Raw genomic sequence first — 26434 nt, 5'->3', positions numbered from 1 at the left:
TTCCTTGCTCCCTCCCTTTCTTTCTTTCTCTTCTTCCTCCCTTTCTTTCTTCCTCTCTCTCTCTCTCTTTCTCTCTCTCTTTCCTTTTGCACCAGGAGGGATCTGATGAAAGAAACCAAAACGGTTCCTATCACTGGCCTGAGCCTTGGCCATGCCTGGTTTAACTCCTCAACTTCTGGATCCTCTCTGCAGTTCAATTTAGGCTCCACAAGAGAAGGGTTGGTGCTTTAAAACTAAATCAGTTTGTAGGTTTGAAGCACAATTTTAAATCTTTCTTCCCGGCTAGTAATTGAGGAGATTTAGTACCTAATGCACCAGAACTGACTCTTGCCCATTACCAGGAAGAGAGAAGAAAGACAACGTTGGCAAATTAAACGAATTCAGGCATGTGATTTTAGGCACCTTTCCATGGCCACTGCAAACATCTTGTTTGGATTAAAAAGACAAGAAAAGGCAATAATTGCATCAATGGCAAATTAAGATTATGGAAACCTCCCTTGAGTTAGTCTTAAGGCAAGTTCTCATGCTCATGGTTTTATTAGGATTCTACTCGTTGTTCGGTATCTTTAGGTCATTTAGCTGTTCATTAATATGATTATGATTTCACCTAGGGAGATTCCTTCCCATATATACTGGGATACAAACATTGAGACTGTAAAGCCCTAATGGATTTGGCAATCAAAGTGTTTGAAATAGGCAGCTCCACATCTTTAAATAATTATTCAAAACTAATAAGGTTTGTTCTCTCAACCCTACCTCCCTTCTCTGACTTTACATTGTGAAATTAACCAGCACACTAGTAAATTTTCTCCGTGGCAGGCTAATTAATTTTATTAAACCAACCAGTGATATTTAGAATGCCTTAAAATTTTGCTCGTCAACCATTATTCTGTTCATTGGCCTTACACCATGGTTTTTGGAGAAGGTAAGGATCAAGGTAAAGGGCAGGTCCCTTTCAATTTGTTTTGTGCCTTCTGTGGCTGAATCATACAACCCCCCACATACAATTTTAACAAAGTTAATTAACTGAGCTAAGATCACGTAACTTCACAGAACACCGAGAAATGTACTTAAAATTCCTCCGTGGGCCACCCTAACTTAGGGTTAATTTAGCAAGCTATTCTCAGATATGGAAGAGTGGGGAAAGAAGAGGTTAACACGCTAGTGACAAAGCCGGCTCAGATGCCACTAAGACAAAGCAAAAATCACACTTCTAAAAAGCCCAATCTGAAATCACAAAAGAAAAATGTAGTTGGAGGGAAGAATGAGAGAATTTGCCCTCTGAGGACGGTTATTTTGTGTGTGGAGATCATAAGAATTCACAAATTTATTAGAAAGATCGTGAATTTCTACATGGCTGGTGCTGTTTAAAAAAAAATTGCCAGGACCAATGCCGCATTTCTGTGAATTCCAATATTCTCCTACAAAAAATTGCCAAGAGGAATGCAGTAAGAAAAGGTAAAGCTCTATAAACAGTTACTCAGACAAGTTGTCTTCTGAACTAACCCTAAGTTGTAGATACTCCATATGAGCTGTAAGCTTGGATGCCACCGAGTGATATTAACTGATGAGAAAGGGAGTGACCTGTGGGTTGTGTTTTTGGTGAGTAAATATTTGGCTTTTAAAAGCTAATCAGTCTGGGTCCCAGATACATAGTTTGACAGGTTGTATGGTCAGCCAGTTCTTCTCCAGTGTGCTAGGCAGTCACAAGGAAACATCTAGAGGATAGGACTGGAGAACAAGTGTGGGCTCTGGGGACATTTATTTATTCATTCACCCAGCCCTTGACTAAATATTTGCTGAATGTGTATTAAGTTCTAGAAACTGTTCTAAAATGCTGTGATTATATAAATCAAACTTGTGTGAGAGGTTCAAAACACTTGATCTCACGAAATTTAGACTCAAGCCCAGGGGACAGGAAAGAAACAAGTAAATGATTTCAGGTAACAAAATGCTGTGAAGGAAGTAGAGAAACGAGCAGCATTAGATAGGATGGTTGATGAAGGCTTCTTTGAGGAGGCAACATTTAAGCTAAGAGCTGAAGAGGTCAGTTCTGTAAATGTCTGGGAGAAGAACTTTCCAGGGAGAGGTAACTGCAAAAGGAAGTTTCTTTGTCTGATGAAGGAACAAGCTCAAGGTACAGAAAAAGACCAGGATGACCGTCACTCATTATGTGATCCTGGCAAGTTCAAGTGCCCGAGCCTCAGCGTATCCATAAAATGGGTCTAATATCACGTGCCGAAAATATTAAATGAGGTAATATGTATGCATGGTATAGCACCTACAGCATGGTATGAAGTCAAAATGGTACCAACGAACGATGACCATTATGATTTTTTTTTTAAAGATTTTTATTTATTTGAAAGACAGACCACAAGTAGGCAGAGAGGCAGGCAGAAAGAGAGAGGAGGAGGCTCGATCCCAGGACCCTGGGATCATGACCTGAGCCGAAGGCAGAGGCTTTAACCACTGAGCCACCCAGGCGCCCCGACCATTATGATTTTTAAATATACACATGGTCAATGTGTTTTAATGCTTGCTAATGCCCTCTCTCCTTTAACACCTGGAAAGAATTAGAGAAAGCAGACTATGGAGTAGTTTGTGTTATAAATGAAACTTTCCAGAATTCATGAGTGTCTCAGATAAGAGTCGCTGTTGTTAAACCCATTTGGTCCTTCACAAAACCCTGCTCAAAGCCCAACTTCAGGAAGCATTATTAATAGTCAAGGTGTAGGCACAAAGAGTTGTAATTATAGAAAATAAAGCCCCAAATGTCTTACAAGAAATACAAGGTACCTTTGGGTCCGTTCAGAAAGTTCACCTCATCTGCATCTCCAGTTTCCATCTTTCCCACCAATCTACCATTTGTTGTACTAACAATATTATTTTTCTAATCCACGGGATTAGAAAATCTAATCATTTTACTTTGATATTTACAATACCTCCTATGTCTTTCCTTTAAATAGCAGGTAAAGTCCAAACGCTTTGGCCTGATGTTTAAGCCCATTCTTTTCTGGTCCCAAGCTACACTTCCAATCTCATCCCCTACCACTTGCCCTTCTCCCAGCTACGGTGCTCCAGCTTCTTGGGGCAACATAACCATAGCTTCCTCCTTTCCTATACTTCCTCCCCCAGAGCCCAGGGGAGAACCTTCCTGCCCTGGAAGGAACCCCCTGACCTTTGGATTCTTAAATCCTCGCTCTTTTCCTCTTCTGTGGCCCTGCATGTGTATTTTACACAAGGAAAAGAGTCTAGAGAAGAACCTGTATTACGGTGTGTAGCAGAACAGTTTCCCTCCTCTGTTGGGCAGCAGAAGCCCTGCAATCACAGATCGTCTCTCTGCATTTTGACAACCCCAGCACCTGGCATAGCCCCTGGGGTGTGACAGGGATAAAAGTGTGTGGATGCGATAGAGGCTCCAGGAATCCCCCCAAATGGAGTCCTTCTGTTGGGTATCAAGAAAGGTTTCTTGATAAAGAGAGCACGGCGTCTTTGACAGGTGAAAAGGTTGTCATAGGAGGGGTGTATCTGAATTAGGGTCATTTGCTCACCCCCATTAGTTCCTCGTTTAAAAAGAAAATCAAGGTTTAGTCGGTCTAGCTGTATGATCAAGTCCTCAGCCACACCCTCGGTGTAGATGCACAGCTTGCCCTGGATAGTCCATACCAAAAACTGACTCAGCTTCATAAGTAAATTTTCTCACTTTCAAGGAAAGAGTAAGGAAAATAGCTTTCCCTTCATTCTTAACCTCCAGTAATGTTTTAAACAGCAGTATCACTGGCGCCTGGGTGGCTCAGTGGGTTAAGCCTCTGCCTTCGGCTCAGGTCATGATCTCGGGGTCCTGGGATCGAGTCCCGCATGGCGCTCACTGCTCAGCAGGGAGCCTGCTTCCTCCCTTCTCTCTGCCTGCCTCTCTGCCTACTTGTGATCTCTGTCTGTCAAATGAATAAATAAAATCTTAAAGAAAAAAAATAAACAGCAGTATTACTTAGGTAGAAAGGTTATGAGTAAAAATTCCGGTTATATTGCTTCAGGCAGACACGTGAAACACCCACTTATTAATTACCATTAATCAAGCAAAATTCTTCCTGAGGAAGGACAATCTGTACATTTGGGCCAAGAGCCAGTGAACACCAACTGGAAAGACGTAAGATGTTTCAGATGGAAGAAGCAGATGCAGACAAAGGCTCATGGAAGGTGCAGGCGATGTCATGTAGTTCACTTTTGGCATGAAGAGAGCCTTCATTCTCCTTTGGAGCAAGACCGGAGAATTCTGAATGCCCTGAGGAGGAGCCTCTAACGTGCTCCGTATCCAGCAGGGAGGCACTGAGCAGTTACGAGTAGTAGAGGGAATGGAACAGAGTTCTATTCCATAGGACACGTTGAAATTTGGAAAAACTGTTTTCAGAAGCTATTCCGATGAACAAGAGGTAGCAAATACTGTGGAGGGAAGGCACGGGACAGAGGAGCAGGGCACGAAAGGGCACTACAGAGCAGTATCACTAACCAGCTTGGGGCTGAGGAAGCTGGAGTTGAGACCACCTGAGGCTTTGCATCTAGATTTGGAGGAAGGGCTTTGGGCCACCCACAGAAATAGGCAGAGAGCTGGATAGGCCTGTTGATTTTGCCCCAAGGACCTAGGGGGAGGAATAGGAGAGAGGAAACCTTCTGGTGGGGGAAGAATTAGACAAATTTAGGGTCAACACTAAGTATTCCACTGAGGTTTTTCCTCTTCCATGTAAGGATCTTAAAAACACAAGTTAAAAGGAAAATAAAATTCAGAGGTGGAAGAAGCATTATGAAGAGATATGCTGGTTGAGTCCAGGAGCTTAAGGAAATCGTTAGAATTCTATTATTTCTCTTCTCCAGAGTTGCCAAGAAGGTTAGATTACTGGCCAAAGGTCTACAAAGTAAAAAGGCAGAGGTACTAGGATTCCGTGACAGCTGTTTTGTGTATGCATGATTATGCTTCCTACTCACTGAGAACAGTTTAAGTTCCCGAATAGGGTTGGAATCAATACCTGATAATTCCGTTTCCCTAATACTGGCCCAGTATCTTAGAGAACTGATTCTTGAAGGCTCTTATCATCAAACTTATAAGCCTTACATGAACCCATTTAATTATTTAACTGAGGATTACAATATAGAAGAAATCCGTCCTTGATTAAATTATTCTTAGAGTTGCCTGGGATGGGGTAGCTCCCTCCATTTTAAACTTAAAAAAAAAAAAATGCACTCTTTCTTGTTCTCTCTCTCTCTCTCTCTCTCTCACACACACACACACACCCACACACACCCCTTTTATCTTGTAAGTTGGAGGAGCAAATCCTAGCCTACACAATTCTACAGCACACCTTGAAGCCCTGATACTGTAGTTTCAAGCCCTGCCAGCTTTTGTTCCCCTCTGTCTAGGGCTCATTATACTAACATGCCTGCAGATGGTGTCAGAAAGGTGAGGTGTCAAATCCACAAAGGGGAGACCCCAACAACTCAGTGCTACTGCACTATCAATCATTGCTGGTGGTTTTTACTTTTATCTCCCCCTTCTCCTTAGTTCTCCCCACTCACACTGTCAGTTCAGTTAGAATATTTCACCTACACCTCACAATATGTCGAAAGGAAATAGACACACGCTGTGAAAAGCTGGTAATTTTATTGGGTTCCTTTACCTTTAAAAATCTGTTACTTGGTCAAGTCTGGTTTCTGGGCCCCTTTTTTTGCAGGGAAATTGAGGCAAACATTTTTATGTGGTCCTCTGGTGCCTGCTCTGTACTCCAAGAATTACATACGCAAGGATCATTAGAGTAGTGTTTTGCCCATTAAGATATAATAACCGTCAGCAGGGACAAAAAGCAGATCAGTGTCCCCGATTGAAATTAACAGGCGCACATAAAAATTACGTGCCTGCTTCAGGCACAGGCACGGGGTCAGGGTCTCACACGATAGGGAAATTCCCTCTCTGGGTCGAAGGCGGCTTTTCACAAGACCAAGGCAAGGAGAGAGAACAGGCAGGAATTCTCTCAGCCCTCCAGCCATTTTTACCCCTCAACACTTTTCTATCTTCAAATGCACCATTTGCAAATAAACAAAAAATGACTGTGCTTGCTGTCTGAAGGGCTTCTACTGAGTAAAAAACAAGCATTTACTTAAAGGAGCTGTTCTTTTCGACTGAAGGAGCACTGCTGGGCAAGAGACATGTGGAAGACTGAGGGAGGAAAGGCACACTCCTCAGTCTGTTGGCTTAGCCAAAGTCAATCGAACTGTTCGAGGTGTGGCAGATGCCACAGACAGATAGGGCTGGGGTGGTTTGCTAGGCTTGGGCTATTGTTGATTTTAAAGATTTTATTTACTTATTTGATGGACAGAGATCACAAGTAGGCAGAGAGCAGGCAGAGAAAGAGGAGGAAGCAGGCTCCCTGCTAAGCAGAGCACCTGATCTGGGGCTCAATCCCAGGACCCTGGGATCATGCCCTGAGCCAAAGGCAGAGGCTCCCAGGTGCCCCGGGCTGTTGTTGATTTTAAAAATCCCATCTCTGCAGCCCAGTCTATGCCTCCTTGCGTTTCCTTCCTTAAGTTGTTGGCATGAACATCTTGCACAAAGTGGGTGTTAAATTAATTATTAAATTGTTTGCAAGTGGACTAGATCTATTCTCAGCCCATGAAAGCAAAGATTAATAGGATTATTTGACTCTATTAGTAGAGATTATTTTCTTAACAATGTTAACTTCCAAATGGCCAGTGGAAAACTTGGCTATTATGCCCAAATTACTGATATTCTTAGGGCTTCCTTAACATTCAACTTGTAAGGGAAAGATAATGAAATGGGGACGGTAATAAAGAAAGCTTTGGGTTTTTAAAACTCTCTGGTAAGGAGCCCGGGTGGCTCAGTTGGTTAAACATCTACCTTCAGCTCGGGTCATGAACTCAGGGTGCAGGAATCGAGTCCCACCTCGGGCTCCCTGCTCAGTGGGGAGTCTGCTTCTCTCTCTCCCTCTGCCCTCCACTCATGTTCTCTCTCTCAAAAATAAATAAAATCTTAAAAAAAAAAACAAAAAAACCTCTCAGGTAACCTACCCCTTAACACTCCCACAGAGCAACTATCTTGACCTCTACCAAGGAAAACGCAAGGATGGGAGGTCATGGAATGAGGCAGAAGTAGAATCGGAGAGCTGAGGAAAGGCACAGCAGGAACATCTCCCCACAGGCTCACCTCATAAGGACAGGGCCATCACAGAGAGGGATGACCAATTTATGATAAAACTGGGCATGAATGGAAAGAAGAGGACCCGGCAGGGAGAAGGGTGGGTTGGGGGAGAGCCTGCCTCCTGAGAACTCTGGAACTAGGTCTGTTCACCATTGTCAATATGCCTTTCTCTTCCCACTACAGGGCCCACTCCGCCCCGCCTCTAGCACCAGGCACACCTGTGCAGATAGAGGTAAGCACAAAGCCTAGCTCCACCCAGATGAAATGCTAAGGACACCAATTATTAAAGTAGCTTAAAATAACCTGTCTACTACACCAGAGGGTGGGTCTCGCAGGCAGACCTTACTGGGGATGAATACTTAATTAATTAATTGCCGCATATACTGGGCACTTTTTGTGTGGGTAAGTGTTTTACATTTACTTGCAGGAGAGGGGTGCTATTGCTGTCCCTAGTTGTACAGATGATGAAATCAAGGCATGAAGCCCCACAACTGGATTTCCCAAGCTGAGCTCCATAATCAAATTACTGGACTATGATTGCACTTCTATTTTTTTTTTTTTTAAGATTTATTTATTTATGAGAGAGAGAATGAGCACATGCCTGTGAGTGGGGGGCGGGGCAGAGGGGAAGAATCTCAAGTAGACTCCCCGCTGAGAGAGGAGCAGAAGGCACAGGGCTCGATCCCAGGACCCAAGAGCTCATGACCTGAGCCAAAGCCAAGAGTCGGGCACTCAGTCGACTGAGCCACCCAGGTGCCCTGATTGCACTTCTTTTATAAGTGTTAGGCTATGAATGATCACTCCCTCTAAAATCCTCACCCTCTTAAAAAAACAAACAAAAAAATCAGTGAACCATCTCCACACAACAGCCTCTATTGGCATTTGTCTCTAAATGGCATTGCACGCTTTTTATGTTAATCAGCAGCCTCCTCGTGGGAACCATACATAGCCCATGCTACAAAAATTTCATTTGTATATTATACACACTGATAACCTCACCATTATTTATCACTAATAATTCAATTCTCATATGCTACCTCAATATGCATAATAAAACAATCCCAATTTTAATCTTTGCCAGTTGTTCGCAGTTATTAAAAATAAACATGATTGCAGTTAAAATTACAGCAAGAAGAATTTCTAAAAAATAGAAATGTGGAAACTGAAAAGGCATTGTCTTAAAAGAAAACATAAATATAGGGTGTCTGGGTGGCTCAGCCAGTTGGGCATCTGCCTTCTGCTCAGGTCATAATCTGGGGGTCCTGGCACTGAGTCCCACATTGGGCTCTCTGATCAGTGGGGAGTCTGCTTCTCCCTCTCCCCCTGTCTGCTGCTCCCCTGCCTAGTGCTCTCTCTCTCTGTCACATAAATAAAATCTTTAAAAAAAGAAAATATAAAATATAAAAAGAAAATAAACTCTAGAGTAATATAAAGTCAAATTTTCTTGGAAAGATATGAGTAAGTGTAATTTTATACTACATGCCAGAACAGACTGAAAAGGGAAGAAAAGTCACAGAGCATGAAGAAACAAACAAAAGTTGCCTCCGGACCCACAAAGCACAAGAATGACCAAGGGAGCATGTGCACAGTCTTCCCTACATTGCCAGATGCCTGCCTGCGCGGCATGTTAGTTGGTGCGGACCTTAATTCGGGCTGTGATGGAAACAGGAGGCAAATGTGAGTGACGCAGTGAGCAGGAGCTTGTTGGGTGGTGGAAGACACAACAGTCGTGAAAGGGATGCTTATCTAATCTGTTCCAATCGCTCAATCGTATAAAGCAAAACTCCCAATTCTCACCCAAGTTTGGGCATGTACTATGCTGCAAGGTGCCCACCGTGCCATTTTATAGGTGCAATTAAAATTGTCCATGGTTCAAACCTCAAAGAAGGGCACAGCCAGGGAATTCACAAAACCTCCCCTCCGCCAGCCCCTCTGTTCTCTGTAGGGCAGTGGAATGAGAAAGAGTTCGGGTTAAGCTGCTTCTGTTCTTCCATTAGTTCTGGTTCTTTTAAGCCAAAATTACATTCCAGGCAGATTGGATGGTCTCAGCCAGTTGCCTGAAGGTAAAGTACAAAGACTTGCCACCCTGTGCTTTCTGGACTCAGCCCCGGGGGGTGAAAGAATGTACAGTGGCTTAGAAAGGGGTGGGTGGGAACCCTGCCGCTCAGGTGTTTCAGACAAAAAGTGGGAAGCACAGGGAAGGATTGGGGCTACTGTTTCCATTTACTGATTTTTTGTGAAAAAAAATTCACTGATTTTTTTTTTTTTAATGAGATTTTTCAATATAGGAAGTTGATTGCTCCTAGCACTTTCATTTAGTAGGTCCACAGGTAAGGAGCCCAAATCACCTTTGCTGGGTAAACTCCTTACACGGCATCCTCGCTCGTTCTTTTGCTTCCAACATCCTCTGATTTTGGGGGGTCCCCCTGAAATGAAGTTTTTTGATTCTAAAATCTGGTTTTAATTAAACTAAACTTGACAAAATAAACTAAAGTTGCCTTCAAAAGATTCCTGCAGACAAACCCTGGAAGATAATCCATCAACAGTAAGAAAATGGCAGAGCAGACAGTTTGATGGCCAGTTCAAGTTCTCCATCAGCCATGCAAGTAGTTAAAGAGCAAAGATAGTTGAACCGGATTTGCTAAGATACTGACCTCCATAAATTATAAGAGAACTTATCAAGGGACTATTTGAAATGCAGATTTCGATACACTATTGTTAATAGTGAGTTTCACTCTATTTGTGACATTAGCCAATAAAAACTCAAAGCCATCAAAATTAAAGTTAGTAAGACATTGCAAAAAACATTAATCTCACTTTAGTTCATATTTGGGCATGAGTTTTATAACATGAATATTAGTTCTGTCACACGTTTACATGACACACATGGTTCAGAGAACATAGCTTGAGAAGCATGTTCTGAAACTCTTTACTGGTAGGGGTGCCCTATAAAGACTTTGGAGACCTCCTGCCTTCAGGAGGCTAGAATGTTCCTTAGGAAAATCCTAGACAATTCATGGTGAATTTCACATGCCTGGTAAAATTCATTCTGTTTTAGACACCCGGCATTAACCTTGACAGCAATTTCTAGAAATTATTAGGTAAAGGGAGCAAAGTCGAGTAAGCATTCTCAGATCTGGGTTTTAGACTCCCGGCACATAACTCACTGGCATCCTTTCACATTTTGATTTGAAATTCCTAAACAGAAAGATAGTCTTTGATGCAACCGAACTCCCAAACTGAGTTTCTAGGCTGGTAGAAACTAAGCTAAAAAATGTTTTATTTTGATGTTAGATTAAACATTATAAATATAAATTCTGAGTGTACGGGAAATTCCAAATGAATGCCAGGAGGTTTCTGGCACCTCGTCTGTTGCAAGGCATACAGAGGTTTATGTCAAGAACAGTCAACAGCAATTTTCCATCTCCTCTGGGAAAAGAATGAGAGGAAATCACTAACGTGGAATGAAAACACTAATTTGCAATCATGTAGGCAGTCACTGTGTCCAAGGATGCCAAATGCTTTTAAATACAAGTCATCCAGTTTAGCAGATGGAAAGCGGCAAGAAGTAAATCAGTTATTCAGAGTTTCTCCTGGACCAAATACAGGTGCTGGGGGGGTTATGATCGTTCTCCTGAAACCATTTTTCCCCCACAACCAAGGTCCTGCCCTGAGTCATGCAGTGCTTCAAACCTCGGTCCGTTTAGGGACTTGGCTTTCTTCTCCAAGATATCCAACACCATCTTGGGTAGGGACAAACAGATAAAAGTGGTTAACCTTTTTGGCGATGTTCTATCTCCAACATAGCCCTATCCACTTCACATCAGGCTAGAGTTTTCAGATGCTCATTGAACACATTAGCTTCAATGTCTCCAGTCATTTCAAGCTCAAATCATCTACCTATGCTTTTTCTCCTTTCTTTCCAGTTTATGTTTTGGTACCATTCATTATATACATTCTTGTTGAAGCAAGAAATCCAAGGTACATATAAGACTTCTTCTCCATCACTGCTTCCTCTGATGTGGCTAAATGGAATAATTCTCTCTCCAAATAGCCCTTTTCTTTGGTCTCCCCCATATTTCTATAGACACAGCCTTAGTTCTGGCCTTCATATTTATTATCTCAATCATCACAATCCCTTTCTAACAGACTGATCCTCCTTCAGTATGATTTCTGTTTCTCCACTCAACAGATACTCAAGGACCATCACCCAGGTGCTAGGCACAGTACAAGGTGCTAGGGACACATCACTGAGCAATCTCCCTCTTGGAACTTATACTCTGGTGATGGGTATAAATGGAAACATAAGTAAGGAGCAAGTGAGGTATTAGGTGTAGGGCAGATTCAAAGAATTAACTTAGTGTAGGCTCTCTTAGGCACCCTATGTGCCAAAACTTAGCAAGGAAAAGGAGCTCGGTCTAGTGGGGTGGAAAACCATTTCAAAGAGGGAATGTGCAATGCTGCTCGTTCAAAAAGGCTACTCCTTCAAAGACACAGAAGGAGGAAAAAACTTGGCCTTTTTAAGGAATCAAGGAGGACTGCTGTGATTAGTGTGTGGTGAGACAGGAAGCAAGTGCAACCCAGCCAAGTTGGAGGTACCAGCTTGGCCCAGAGCATGCAAGACCTTAGAGGTCTGTCTTCCACAGCCCGAGAGGCATTCTGTATTTGGAATTAGATCATAGCACCGACACTCTTCAATTGTGTCTCCCTGTTACTCATGGGATAATATCCCAAGTTTGTATGATGATATTCAGGGCCCTGCCTGGTCTGGATACCACTTGCCTTTTTAGCCCTGTGCCCTGAAACAACCCACATTCATGTGTCATCTGTGTATTCTAGCAGGCCTCCTATTCACCTGCCTTCTGTCCTTCTGTGTGTGATGACCACTGTTTTATCTTTAAGACTCATCTTAAGACTCATCATCCCATTGAGCTGCCTTGTACGTGTCTCCCACCACCCCGCGCACTCTTGAGAATGTTAGAGTCTGGATCTTATGTGTTGTGGTAGTCATGGGGCCTGATATAGAACTGGCATTCAATCCATGTTTCCTGAGGGTGGGAAGGCAGGAAGGCAGGAGAAAAGGAAGAGAGTTTTGCCCAAATGTACTGGAGTAGGGCACATGACAGTCTGATTCCATCTATTCTAAGGTTCAGTCTACTTTTTAAAAATCCAATTAACTAAAAAAAAAAAAAAAAAGAGCAGCTTTTATACATGATATGTTAGCCCGAAGAATTGTAAGCAAGGCTTAATGATCAGAGAAATTCTTAGAAAAAATGCAACATGGCATAAAGGAGCACACTGTCTTTCTGTAAGACCTGGAGGTACAGAGCTTCCGAATCCCACTTCTTCAATATACATCATAGGCTCATAGGCAGTGTCTTGTGGACAACAGAAGAGTGGCCACCTTTACAAATGAGGAAGACAATGTTGTTTTTTTTTAAAGAATTTTTTTTTAAAGATTTTATTTATTTATTTGTCATAGAGAGAGCACAAGCAGGCAGAGTGGCAGGCAGAGATAGAGAGAGAAGCAGGCTCCCTGCTGGATAAGGAGCCCGATACCGGGACTCGATACCGGGACTCGATCCCGGGACCCTGAGATTATGACCTGATCTGAAGGCAGTGGTTTAACCAACTGAGCCACCCAGGTGTCCCACAAGGTCGCTTTTTAAGAGCTGAACCAGGAAATAAGTGGATTATCCAGCTACGGAGGGTTACATATGTGCACGGACATACCCAAAACCATTATCAAGGTGACTACGCTGTCATCCCAGCAAGGGGGAAAAGAGCATAAACAAATACACAGAGAGAGGAGAGGCAAGTGATACGGATGCAGTAATGAACAGATATGATCAACAGTTTCATCGCGGCGAAGGAAAATTCTTTTCCTTAAGTGAATATGCTCACTTTTGGGGTTCTACATCAGCTCCTTGTGAGTTTGGGAAATGCTAGTTAGTGCATCTGTCTTTGTGCTTTAACAAAGATGACCATATGACCACAGGCTGAAGAACAGCCTCGGCACTCTGGTCATTTCACCAGGGCTGATGTGCTGTGTGACCTTGCCTGGCTGCCAGCTGGCCAGCCCCAGTCAGATCTCACGGCAGCCCCTCTCACGTTAAAGCACACGTTCTGGGCCAACATCAGCACCGGGACTCCTTTCAGCAGGACGACAACACAAGGCCAAGTGCATTCCATTCACGACCAGACACAGACTCAGCACGAAATGTAACTGACACAGCTTGGGCTCCTTGTGACCTTCGGATGCCAGTGTCAGTCAAATGATTCTAAAGAAAAATTAAGCTCAGGTTTTATTCATCTGGAATGCATTACTGAATGAAGACATGGAATAGAGGTGATTTTTTTTTTTTTTTTTTAGAACTTAGGAGCCAACTCTGTGGTGGGGAATGGAGGTGCCTGGAACAGGAGAAAGAACTAGATGACAAGTCCTAGAAAACTGTGATGTTACAACTGACATTTCCAATGCTGGCATGTTAATTCGCCATGGCTTCACGTGAGCATGCTTCTGCCAAGAGGAGAGTGCTGGAAAAAGCAGGGCTGAACTAACCTCTCACCTCACTCACAATGAACATTCGCTCCAATGAGGCTGGGGTGCCATGGGAAGGAGATTTGTAGTCCGGAGGTGGGAACTGGAATACGACACGGCTGGGACGACTCTGGTCTCATGACAACCTGACACTACAGCACGATGTGCCTAAAAAGAACTAAATTGAGTCTCAAGTGCAGTTGCCAGTATGAAAACTCTTAGCCATGGCTCCGCACATCATGGTGATGAACCCAGGCATCTAACCTCAGAAGAAGACTGTGGTTTAGGAAACAACCCTGCCGCTAGAGGTGGAGAATTCCTACATCCAGAAAGCTCATTTCTCTGACAAAAGACGATCAGCTTTCCTGCTGATTTATCTGTTTCATTTTTTTCATTTTACCTTTGTGGTCACGTCGCTGTTCCCTGGTTTGAATATATGAGAAATTCAAGTCTTCTAGAAGATCTGGCCTCTAAAATCACTGAAGGATCCCTTTCTCATATTTTGATGGTGGATCCCTTTAGTTGCCCGGCCCAAATTCAAGTCCCCTCCTGCAAGATTTTTTGAGGTTTCCTATTTATCCTTCAGTATTTAGTTTTACTTAATTAAGCTGAAATATTATAGATAGACAGCTTGTTTGCATCCTCTGTGGCCATCAACTAATTCAGAGTATTTTAAATTTTATGGGGAGTTTTTTATGCTTGCAATAAAGCAAAATTTTAAACCCTTAGTGTGTGCCTAAGTGTCTTTTGGTTTGGGACCTCTGCAAGTCTTATGCTGTGTACCTGTGTAAAACAAACATGAGGCAACAGTAAAAACCTGTGGTGTGAGAGTGTCTCCAGTTTAAATCCATGATGAATTCTACCAAAACCATCTATGGGAGATTGCATTACTATTCAGAAAATATTATCAATGACATGTCAAAATAAAGATTTACATTTAATTGTAATTGTAATTGTACTACTAAGAAAGAGTAGTACTGTTTTCATGCAAGACATAGATTTCAAAAACGTAAGATGGTTTTTGATCTATTTTTCTAGAGACTAAGAAAAATATATGTAAGTAAAATTTCCTTTTTTAAAGTATTTCAAAGTGAGCCAAAGACAACCACGTTGAAATAGCATCATTTGAAAAAAGGAAGGGATTAAGAAACAATGACATAAACAAGTAGATGAAGAAGCAAAGTGTTTCACCATAGAAATATTCCAGCTAATGAAGAAGAAGTGATGGAGTTAGTGTATCGTTATTTTGCAGACTTCTAATGAAATAATGAATCCAGGCAAAGATCTTTAGTGTCCACTAACAACATAAAGAAACAAATAGATATTATGTATTTCTTGATATAATATGCAGTAGCATTTATGAAGTCTTCTCCTACTAGGATCAAGTTTGTAGAGCAAACTAACAGTTTACATAAGGAACCACAGGGGACAGAAAAACATAGTAAGTAAAAATATGGCAATAAAATCAGAAAATCAAAAATGTGGGCAACTCCACAGGACAAATGACTTGGTTTCTTAAAAAAAAAAATGTTAATTACAAAGGAAAAAAAGAAATATGATGGCATGCAGAAAGTCCTAGATTAAAAGAAAACTGAGAGACACGCAACCAAGGTAATGCATGAAAGTTGTTTGGATCCTCATTCAAACTAATTATAAACAAATGCATGAATTGGTGAATATATAATCGGGGAGATTAGAGCTACATATATGATGATATTGAGAAATTATTGTAAATGATTTTAAATGTGTGACAATTGCACTGGAATTATTTTAACTTTTTATCAGTGTTCTGACATTTTTAACAGAAGAATTATAAAATGTCTAGGATTTACTTTATAGTAGTCTAGCTGGTGAGGGACAGTATTTCAGATGAAACAAGAGTGAGTTGGTACATTGGGTTTACTATGGGATTCTAATTGTTTATAGGCTTGAAACTTTTCACAATAAAATGTTGAAAAATACTAAAGTTGGAAAAACAAAAGTGATGGAGAAGACTTACCCTGCTGGATATCCTTCATTTCTAAGTGCAAACTCGATATCAAGATTCCCACAGTTTGAGATCGTTTTCCATCTAATAACTTGATGATCTGGAATTTAAAAATAAAATTGATACAAGTTCAAATGACCATGTAATCTTTTAGAAGCATATCAAAACCATTAAGATTTTTAGATACTCTGAGGAACTAAACTGATGCTACAGTCACTCTATTTTAATGATACTTTAATTTGAAAGTGACTTATCTATGGGGCACCTGGGTGGCTCAGTGGGTTAAGCCGCTGCCTTCGGCTCAGGTCATGATCTCAGGGTCCTGGGATCGAGCCCCGCATCGGGCTCTCTGCTCGGCAGGGAGCCTGCTTCCCTCTCTCTCTGCCTGCCTCTCCATCTACTTGTGATTTCTCTCTGTAAAATAAATAAATAAAATCTTTAAAAAAAAAAAAAAATTTAAAAAAAAAAAAATAAAAAAAAAAAAAAAAAAAGAAAGTGACTTATCTACAACTACAGAAATTTTAGAAAATGAAGGAGAAAGATCATGCCAAACTTTGCCAATCTAATACAAGCACTGAAATCTTTATTTAAACACTTATTAACACAACTATAATTGCAACGTATATATAATTTTATATCCAACTTCTCCACTTATCATTGGCACCTTTCCACATTGCTACTTCTTAGGTCACTTCAGAGCCTCCAGTCTTTTTGGCTGTGTCATCTGCCCAGTGGTTTAGGGGAAAGATCAGCGTGATCACAGCTCAGCTGTCTACCAGTGATGCAGCCAGTTTCTTCATCCCAGAGTTGGGCTGACTGTATTTAATTTGTACATTTATTCTAAAAATTACAGGATGTAATATATGTAAAGCACTCATATAATATATTCTTTTTTTTAAAAGATTTTATTTATTTATTTGACAGAGTTCACAAGTAGGCAGAGAGGCAGGCAGAGAGAGAGGAAGGGAAGCAGGCTCCCTGCTGAGCAGAGAGCCCCATGTGGGGCTCAATCCCAGGACTCTTGGATCATGACCTAAGCCGAAGGCAGAGGCTTTAACACACTGAGCCACCCAGGCACCCCCATATTATATATTCTTAACACAGATTATTTAAATAAAATTTCCCTGTCTTGGAGAATTGAGTTGCTTCATATTTGTGCTATTTTTAACATAAACAATACTTTATACATTAAGCCTTTATATTAATTTCTTAAAATTGTTCTTTTATGATAATACAGATATGTCAAAACTTTACAGTCTTCTTATAAACTCCAAATACCTCATCACCCATTATGGAGGGAGAGCTTTTTGTAGTTTCGGTTTCTCTAAACCTAGTAAGCCAAATCAGTTCCTTCTAACATATCACACAGTGGCCACTAAGGGGGAAAAAAAAATTCATTTTCTCTCATGTGACACAACTACAAAAATCAATAGGGAATGCACACAAAATATCACCAAATCTTAAGTTTTTAAACACACTTTGCTGGGTAAAATACAAATTAAACTAAACAGCTATGCTTCCCCTTCCACGTAGGTACTTAAAAACTTACCAAAATATAGTGAAGATACAGTAATATGGTAAGAAACATCTGCATTTATATTGGTACTAGACTAGCTGAACTGTTTGTTGGTTGACTATAAGGAATAACAGACTTTGTTCCAAGATGGTCTAATTACCCATCTATCAGTCAATCCTGAATCAGTTATTGCCAGCCCTTTACCTTTTCTTTCCCTGCTCAGAATGGCTACTTTTATATAACTATTAGACCTAAAATATAGTAAATACCAAGATTTCATCAAGATAAAAGGAAATCTGATGTTTTAGTCCAATGTGTTTAATAATGTCAGCATTAGTCTTAAAGAAAGATTTTTGGGGGATACAGAATTTCAAGAGTTTTTTTTTTTTTTTTAAAAATAAGGTCAGTACTGGGACTTTTAATTTTTTATATGAAAGCAACAGAGAAAAAGATTATATATAAAATCAAACATTTTCTTTAAAAATGCAATTTCTGGCTTATTCTTAGGTTGAGAACACAAATTTAAAATGAAATGATTTTTAAAAGCCCAATACAAAATTAAGAAAAGCCACATAAGTTTCATGTAAATATCCAGCCATGCACTCATTCATTCAACAAAAACCTGCTGTGACTCTTTTATGTGCCTGGCACAGCTTCGGACTCGGAGGATATGGAGGTGACCCAGACAGATCAAGTCCTTGCTTGTCCTTGTGAAGTCTGTAGAGCTTAGTTATCTTAAAAAAAAAAAAAATCACTTTGGCTTTGTTTTTCTTTCTCAAGATTGCTTTGGGATTTGAGGTCTCTCATGATTTCATTCACATTTTAGGATTTTTTGTTCTATTTCTTTGAAAAAAATGACATTGGAACTTTGATAGGGATCTCACCAAACCTGTACATTGCTTTGGGTAGTACAGACATTTTGACAATATTAATTCTTCCAAGCCATAAGCACAGAATATCTTTCTATTTAATTGTCTTTCTTCCATCAGTGTCTTAAACTTTTCAGTGTCTAGTCTGTCACCTACCTCCTTGCTTAAACTTATTCCTAGATACTTTATTCTTTTTGATATAATTATTAATGGGATTATTTTCTTAATTTCTGGGATCATTCACTGCTAGTATATAGAAATGCAATGTATTTTTCTCTATTCATTTCATATCCTGAAACTTCATTGAATTCATTTACTAGTTCTAATAATTTTGGGGTAGAGTCTTTAGGGTTTTCTATATATAAATTAAGGTTATCTGTAAAAAGTGACAGTTTTACTTCTTCCTTACCATTTTGGATGCCTTTTATTTCTTTTCTTTGCCGAATTCCTCTGGCTAGTTCTTTCAGTACTACGTTGAATAAAAGTGGCAAGAGAGGTGCATCCTTGTCTTGATCCTGATCTTGGAGGAAAGCTTTCAGCTTTTCAGCCTTGAGTATGATGCTACCTGTGGGCTTGTCATATGTGGCCTTTATTATGTTGAGGCGTGGTCCTTCTCTACCCACTTTGTTGATAGTTTTTATCATATCTGGTTGTTGAATTTTGTTAAATGTTTTCTCTGCATCTATTGAGTTGATGACTTTTATCTTGCACTTTGTTAATGTGATGTATTGCACTGACTGATTTATAGATATTGAACTATCTTTGCATCCCTGGAATAAATCCCACTTGATTGTGCTATCTGATCCTTTTAATGCATTGTTGAATTTGGTTTGTTAGTATTTTGTCAAGGATTTTTGCATCTATGTTCATCAGAGATATTGGGCAGCTATTTTCTTTTTTTGGTGGTGCCCATGTCTGGTTTCAGTGTCAGGGTAATGCTGGACTTCTAAAATGAGTTTGGAAGCATCCCTTCCTCTAATTTTTTGGAAGTCTGAGAAGGAGGATAGGCATTAAATCTTCTTTGAATGTTTGGGAGAATTCACAGTGATCCCAGATGGTCTTGGCTTTTGTTTGTTGTCAGATTTTGATTACTCATCGAATCTCCTTACTAGTAACTAGTCTATTCAGATTTACCATGATTTAGTCCTGAGAGATTTGGTTTCTAGTGATTTTTCAATTTCATCCAGAATGTCCAACTTGTTGGCAAATAGTTGTTCAAAGTAATCTCTTATATTCCTTTGTATTTCTGTGGTGTCAGTTGTAACTTCTTTTCCATTTCTAATTTTACTTACTTGAGCCTTCTCTCTTTTCTCTTGCTGAGTCTAGCTAAAGGTTTGTCAATTTTATTTATCTTTTTAAAGAACCACCCCTTAATTTCTTTGATCTTTTCTATTGTCTTTTTAGTCTCTATTTCATTTATTTCTACTTTGGCCTTTGTTATTTTGTTCTTTCTACTAACTTTGGGCTTTGTTTGTTCTTTTTCTAGTTCCTTCAGGTATGAATTTTTATCTGTATCCTTACGAAATTTCCCCTTAAAATTACTTTTGCAGGGGGGCACCTGGGTGGCTCAGTGGGTTAAAGCCTTTACCTTTGGCTCAGGTCATGATCCCAGGGTCCTGGGATCGAGCCCCGCGTCCGGCTCTCTGCTCAGCGGGGAGCCTGCTTCCCCCTCTCTCTCTGCCTGCCTCTTTGCCTACTTGTGATCTCTGTCAAATAAATAAATAAAAATCTTTTTAAAAAATTCTTTTGCAGCATCCCCTCGATTTTGGTATGTTATATTCCTATTTTCATTTGTCTCAAGATATTCTTTTAAGATTTTTTAATTTATGCATTTGAGACAGACATACACACACACGCACACGCACAGAGAGCATGAACAGGAGAGAGAGGCAGAGGGAGAGGGAGAAGCAGATTCCTCGTTATCTTTGAGTGCAACATGGGGCTCAATCCCAGGACCATGGGATCATGACCTGAGTGGAAGGGAGATGCTTAACCAACTGGGCCACCCAGGCACCCCTCAAGGTATTCTTTTATTTCTCCTTTCATTTCTTTGTTGATCCACTGGTTATTCAGTAGCATGTTGTTTAATCTCCACTTATTTGTGATTTTTCCACTTTTCTTCTTGTAATTAATTTCTAGTTTCATACTGCTGTACTCACAAAAGATGCTTGATTGGATTTCAATCCTCTTAAATTCATTGAGACTTGTTTTATGGCCTAACATGTGGTGTACTTTAGAGAATGTCCCATGTGTGCCTGAAAAAACTGTACATTCTATTGTTTTTGGGTGAAATGTTCTATGTATATCTGTTAAGTCCACCTGGTCTAATGTGTCATTTAAAGCCAATGTTATCTTATCCCAGCAATTCTACTACTAGGTATTTATCTGAAGAAAACATAAACACTAATTTGAAAAGATATATACATCCCATTTTCATCGCAGCATTATTTATAATAGCCAAGATATGAAAACAGCCGAAGTGCCCACTGATGGATGTCAGATAAAGAAGATATGTTCTGTATATAAATGGAATAGTACTCACCCATAAAAAAGAATGAAATCTTGCCATGTGTGACAACATGGGTGGACTTTGGGGGTATTATGCTAAGTGAAATAAGTCAGACAGAGAACGTCAAATATATGAATTCATTTATATGTAGAATCTACAAAATAAAACTCATTGATACAGGGAACAGGATATTTGCTAGAGTGGAGGAAGGTTGGGGGCAGACAAAAATGGATGAAGGGTGTCAAGAGATGTAAACTTCCAATTATAAAATAAAAAATCCATGTAATATAACATACAACATGGTGACTACAGCCAATAATGCTATAGTACATATTTGAAAGTTTTGAAGACAGTAAATCCTGTAAATTCTCAACACAAGAAACAATGTTTTGTAAGTTTTTACAGTGATGGTAACTACGCTTATTGTGTTTATAATTTTGCAGTGTGTACAAATATTGAATAATTATATTGTACACCTATAACAAGTGTTATATATCAATTATTCCTCCACAAAAATAACTTTGGTAAGTTGCCAAAAAGAACCGAAAAGGCAATTAAAACATCACCTGAACTAACTGCAAAGAAAATTCCAAAGAAGAAAGGTTTTGGAAATTGACTAGACTTAGTGTTATTGATAACACTTGGTCACGGCATACACATGGACATCAAGGAGACAGGCACAGAAATCAATTTATGACAAGATCACAAATGAGGAGCAACAGTTTCTTCAAACAAACATTCACCAAGCTCTTCAGTTAGAGTTCCGAAAACCCTGAATAACACATTCTATTTACAGGAAAAAGTTTAAATGCAACTTCTTCTAATAGCTAATTAAAAGAAGGCCAGAGAGCAATCAGACGTGAGCTAAGACAAAGAGGAAAGGGCTGAGACTGAGATTGCCCGTCAGTGGGGAAAATGAGCGTATCTATCCCTTCAGTGTTCATGCAGGCTGAAATATGGAGAGAATGTCACCACAGTCAGCCATCCTTGAAGTTCTGTCTAATGACTTGACATAACAAGTGTTTGAAAAGAAGGTGTTTATTATCTTAAGCTAGACTAAAACCTTAAGAGTTGTATGAAATGTAGTGCTACCTCCCAAAAGGGAGGGAGGCAGTGGTAGAGTCACAGCATTTGTATTCTCTTCTCTGTTTGTGTCAAATTCCCGGTCTGCCTCTGACTAGACCTTTAAAAATAGACCTCTAATTTTCCATGTAGCTTCTCTTCAATTGTGGAATAATACAAAGTTTCTTGAAAAGCAGCCAAAAGCTGTCTTAAGCTCTCTTACTTTGCTTCTTCCATTTCTTTTCTTTTCTCTTTCCTTTTCCTTCCTTCCTTCCTCTCTTCCCCTTCCTTTCTCCCCCTCCCCTCCCATATCTTCCTCCCTTCTAGATTGGAAGGCTTAATAATAATAATAATAATAATAATAATAATAATAATAATAGAATATAACACAAAATCTACCCTATTAACAAGTACTTAAATGTTCAGTACAATATTGTTGACTATACCACATTGCTGAACAGCAGATCTCTAGATTTTTTTTTCATACTACATGACAGAAACTCTATACCCATTGAACAACTACTCCCCGTTTTTTGTTCTCCCACCAACCCCTAACCCCTGGCAGTTTTCGGCTTCTACTCTCTACTTCTATGAGCCTGACTACTTTAGAGGCCTCAAGTGGAATCATGCAGTAGTTGTCCTTCTGTGACTGGGCTGATTTCACTTGGCATAATTTCCTCAAAGCTCACCCAGTTTGTAGCATGTGATGAAATTTCCTTAAGGCTGAATAATATGCCCCCACACACCCCACATTGTCGTTACCCATTCATCCATCGATGGGCATTTAGGTTATTTCCACTTCTTGGCTATTGTGAGTATGGCTTCAGTGAACATGGGTGGGCAATTATCTCCTGTTTTCAATTCTTGTGGATAAATCCCAGAAATGAGGCTACTGCATCATATGGTAGTTCTATTTTTAATTTTTTGAGGAATCTCCATTCTGTTTTTTACAGTAGCTACACCATTTTACATTCCCACCTACAGTGAAAAGGAGTTCCAATTTTTCCACAACTTTGCTCATAATTGTTCTTTTCTCTTTTTCTTTTCCTTTTTAAAAAATTATAGCTATTCTAACAGATGTGAGGTGATACGTCATTATGGTGTTGGTTTGCATTTCCCTGTTGATTAGTGATATTGAACATCTTTCATATCTTTGGACATTTGTAGGTCTTGTTTGGAGAAATGTCTATTCTAGTCCTTTGCCCATTTTTCAATTGAGTTTCTCTTTTATTGAGTTGTAGGCATCCTTTATATGTTTTGGGACATTAGTACCTCATCAGATATATGGTTTGCAAGTAATTTCTTCCATTCCATAGGTTGCCTTTTCACTCTACTGTTTCCTCTGTTAGGTAAAAGCTTTTCAGTTTTGATATAGTCCCACTTGTCTATTTTTGCTTTTGTTGTCTGTGCTTTGGTGGCCTATCCAGGAAATATTTCCAAGATCAATGTTATGCAGTTTCCCCTACAGTTTTCTTCCAGGAATTTTATAGTTTCAGATCTTACATTTAAGTCTTTAGCTCATTTTGAGTTGATTGCTGTTTATGCTATAAGGATCCAATTTCATTCTTTTATATCTGGAAATCCAGGTTTTTTTTTGTTTTGATTTTTGGTTTTTTTTGAGGAGCCCCTCTTTTCCCTGTTTTAGTGTTGGCACCCTTGTTGAAGGTCATTTGACCATATAAGTGTGGGTTTATTTTTGGGTTCTCTACTCTTTTCCATTGGTCTATGGGTTTGTTTTTACTCCAGTACCATACTGTTCTGAATACCACTGTTTGCAATACATTTTGAAGTTAGAAAGTGGGGGTCAATACCAAAAAAATTACAGGGAAATAATTAGGAGTAAAGGGGGGGGGTTAAGAAAAAAAGCAGAATATATATTGTAAAATACCCTTCAGTCTAATACGTAAAATGACTAAAAGGAAACACATGTAGAAGGACATTACACCAATAGACAGACCATGTGGGAGTTCAGGTGACTAACAAGGCTAGCCCAAGACTTCAGGTCATATTCATATCTTTCTGAAACAGGTTAACGATTGGGCTGAGCAGGATGTGAGGAGGTGGGGTTTGCAATAGGGAAGAGTAGGAAAAGGAAGAGAGGTGCTCTGTAGGCTCTCTGGTCATATTTTACAAGCTTCTGCCCAACCCTTGGCTGGTGTGGTCGCGGGAACACAGACTGGAATAGGCAAGGGCACCTTTGTTGAACACACATGTCAGGGGACTCCCATGCGCCAGGTGTTGAGCCGGGGACTGAAGATTAGCACAAAACTTGGTCTTTGGAGAGTGGTCATATTTCCAGAAATATTAGTTCTGTTATTTTTATCTTTTCTCTTTCTGTGGGTGTGTTATTTTTAATTACAAAGGAACAAATGCTCACTGTAATAAAAAAAAAAAAAACAAAAGCTATGAAGAACAAAAGAGGAAAAGGTGAAATATTCTCTCATCTCCCAATTCCACTGCCCTGTTACCATCACAGTAATGGGGTTTGTCTCCTTCCAGAGCTAAACATGTGTGCAATGATAAGGAATACATTTTGTTCTACAACTTTTCCCCCTTGTTCAGAATAATTCTTTTTCTTTTGTAAATATATTACTGGTATCTTCCCTGTCAGTAGAGGCAGGGCCACATTAAGTATGAAACATAATTTAAGTATTCCTCTATTGATGGACATTTAGAAACTCTCCAAGATTTGCCCATTATTAATGACGCTGTAATAGGCAGCCGTGCAGATGTGTTCTTCATCACTGGAGCTTAGATTTCTACAGAACAACAGAAGTTGTTCAAACAATATGTTCATTTTTCATTTTGATAGATACTGCCAAATTGTTCCTAATAGATGCTGCCAATTTACACGCCTGACAAGTACTGGAGAGTGGCTGTTTTCCTTGTCCCTCACCCTCCGGGTATTATCAGTTTAAAAGATTTTGGCCAATATGATAGGTAGAATGATTTTTCTGTATTCTACATTGCTAATGATTTAATAGTAAGATTAAACATTTGGTTATTGGTCACACATTCTTGTGGATTGTCTTTCTATCCTTTTTACTATGCTTTCCAATTACTAGATCTATTAGGCTGGTACAAAGCAAAGAAATTTATTTTTTTTTAAAGATTTTATTTATTTATTTGATAGACATAGATCACAAGTAGGCAGAGAGGCAGACAGAGAGAGAGAAGGAAGCAGGCTCCCCACAGAGCAGTTAGCCTGACGTGGGGATTGATCCCAGGACCCCGGGATCATGACCTGAGCCAAAGGCAGAGGCCCTAACCCACTGAGCCACCCAGGCACCCCCAAAGCAAAGAAATTAAATAAGGCCCAAAGCAAAAAGAGATTTACACAGAGATTACTGCGGAGAGGGGGCATTTTCTAAGGAAAGAAGAGGGATGAGAATTACCTTTCACTGTACCCCACTGTGCACGAGGCACTGTGTTCACTCTGCACACAAGCCAGTCCAAATGGACAGTTGTAAATTGGGGGGGCTGTGAGCACCAGGATACTGTAAGATTTTATTCCTTTAGTGGCCCCCTATGGATTTCCAGAGAAAACAATACTTCATACTCAAGAGGCCTATAAAGTAAGTGTAGTGACCTAATGCATTGCTAGGGCATTAAAGCAAGAGACACGAAAATAGAGCACTTTGTTCTGCTCGCCCAACACGGTTCTCTTTTGATATTGGTGATCAAATCTCATAGTTCCTTACCCAGCTACACACCTGTTATCAGAGCCATTTGCCTTCATGGCAGAGTAGCTAGGAGGAAAAGCTCAAGGAAGGAAGAAGAGAAGATTAAAGAAAACTAACGGAGAAAATAAAGAGAAGGAAGGAGAACAAGGATTTAGAACTTGATGAAAGACTTAAAAAATAAAAAAAAAAGATGATCACCTAATTATCAACCAATAGTTATTACACTCTTTTTAAGATAATTTTTTAGGGGGCGCCTGGGTGGCTCAGTGGGTTAACGCCTCTGCCTTCGGCTCGGGTCATGATCTCAGGGTCCTGGGATCGAGTCCCGCCTCGGGCTCTCTGCTCAGCAGGGAGCCTGCTTCCTCCTCTCTCTGCCTGCCTCTCTGCCTCCTTGTGATCTCTGTCAAATAAATAAAATCTTAAAAAAAAAAAAGATAATTTTTTAGAATCATGCTCAAGTTTCAAATAACCAGATCCAATTTGTGTAGAACTCTCTACTACCTGGAAATTACTGCATTTCCTTTTACTGCATTCTATACATTTTTTTTAAAGATTTTATTTATTTATTTGTCAGAGAGAGAGCGAGAGTGAGCACAGGCAGACAAAGTGGAAGGCAGAGGCAGAGGGAGAAGCAGGCTCCCTGCGGAGCAAGGAGCCCGATGTGGGACTGGATCCCAGGACGCTGGGATCATGACCTGAGCCGAAGGCAGCTGCTTAACCAACTGAGCCACCCAGGAGTCCCTGCATTCTATACATTTTTTGACAAGGTACTTCCTAGATGGATAAAGCAAACTTCAGGAATTCTTCTCTGACAAGAAGGAAACTACTATGGGGTGTTTATTCTCACTAGCTTCTCTCATGTATCCCAGGCTTGGAAGAAAGCAAATATTCGTATTACTGAACAGTGTGGACCAGTGATGATAATGATTATCTGGAAAATTTTTAGAACCCTAATGTTCCTAAGATTGTCAGATATTTCATTGTCTGCCCTTTTTATAGTAGGAAATTTAACTGATACATTTTTTAAAATAGCCACAGGATTTAAGATTACAAAAGGTTTATC

General features: G+C 40.0%; 1 protein-coding gene across 3 annotated transcripts in view; it reads right to left on the bottom strand.

Annotated features, from left to right (window-relative positions):
- The window catches only part of FMN1 (formin 1), a 402553-nt gene that overhangs the window by 127490 nt on the left and 248629 nt on the right, over positions 1–26434 (bottom strand). For all 3 annotated transcript variants that reach the window (XM_059372455.1, XM_059372453.1, XM_059372454.1), the window contains one exon: positions 15745–15832. In XM_059372455.1, coding sequence (XP_059228438.1) covers positions 15745–15832 — 88 coding nt within the window. The remainder of the gene's footprint in view (positions 1–15744; positions 15833–26434) is intronic.

Source organism: Mustela nigripes, chromosome 13 (genome assembly GCF_022355385.1).
Source record: "Mustela nigripes isolate SB6536 chromosome 13, MUSNIG.SB6536, whole genome shotgun sequence".
Classification (NCBI taxonomy): domain Eukaryota; kingdom Metazoa; phylum Chordata; class Mammalia; order Carnivora; family Mustelidae; genus Mustela; species Mustela nigripes.
The sequence above is the reverse complement of the archived record's forward strand: the minus strand, read 5'-3'. Positions and strand labels throughout refer to the sequence as shown.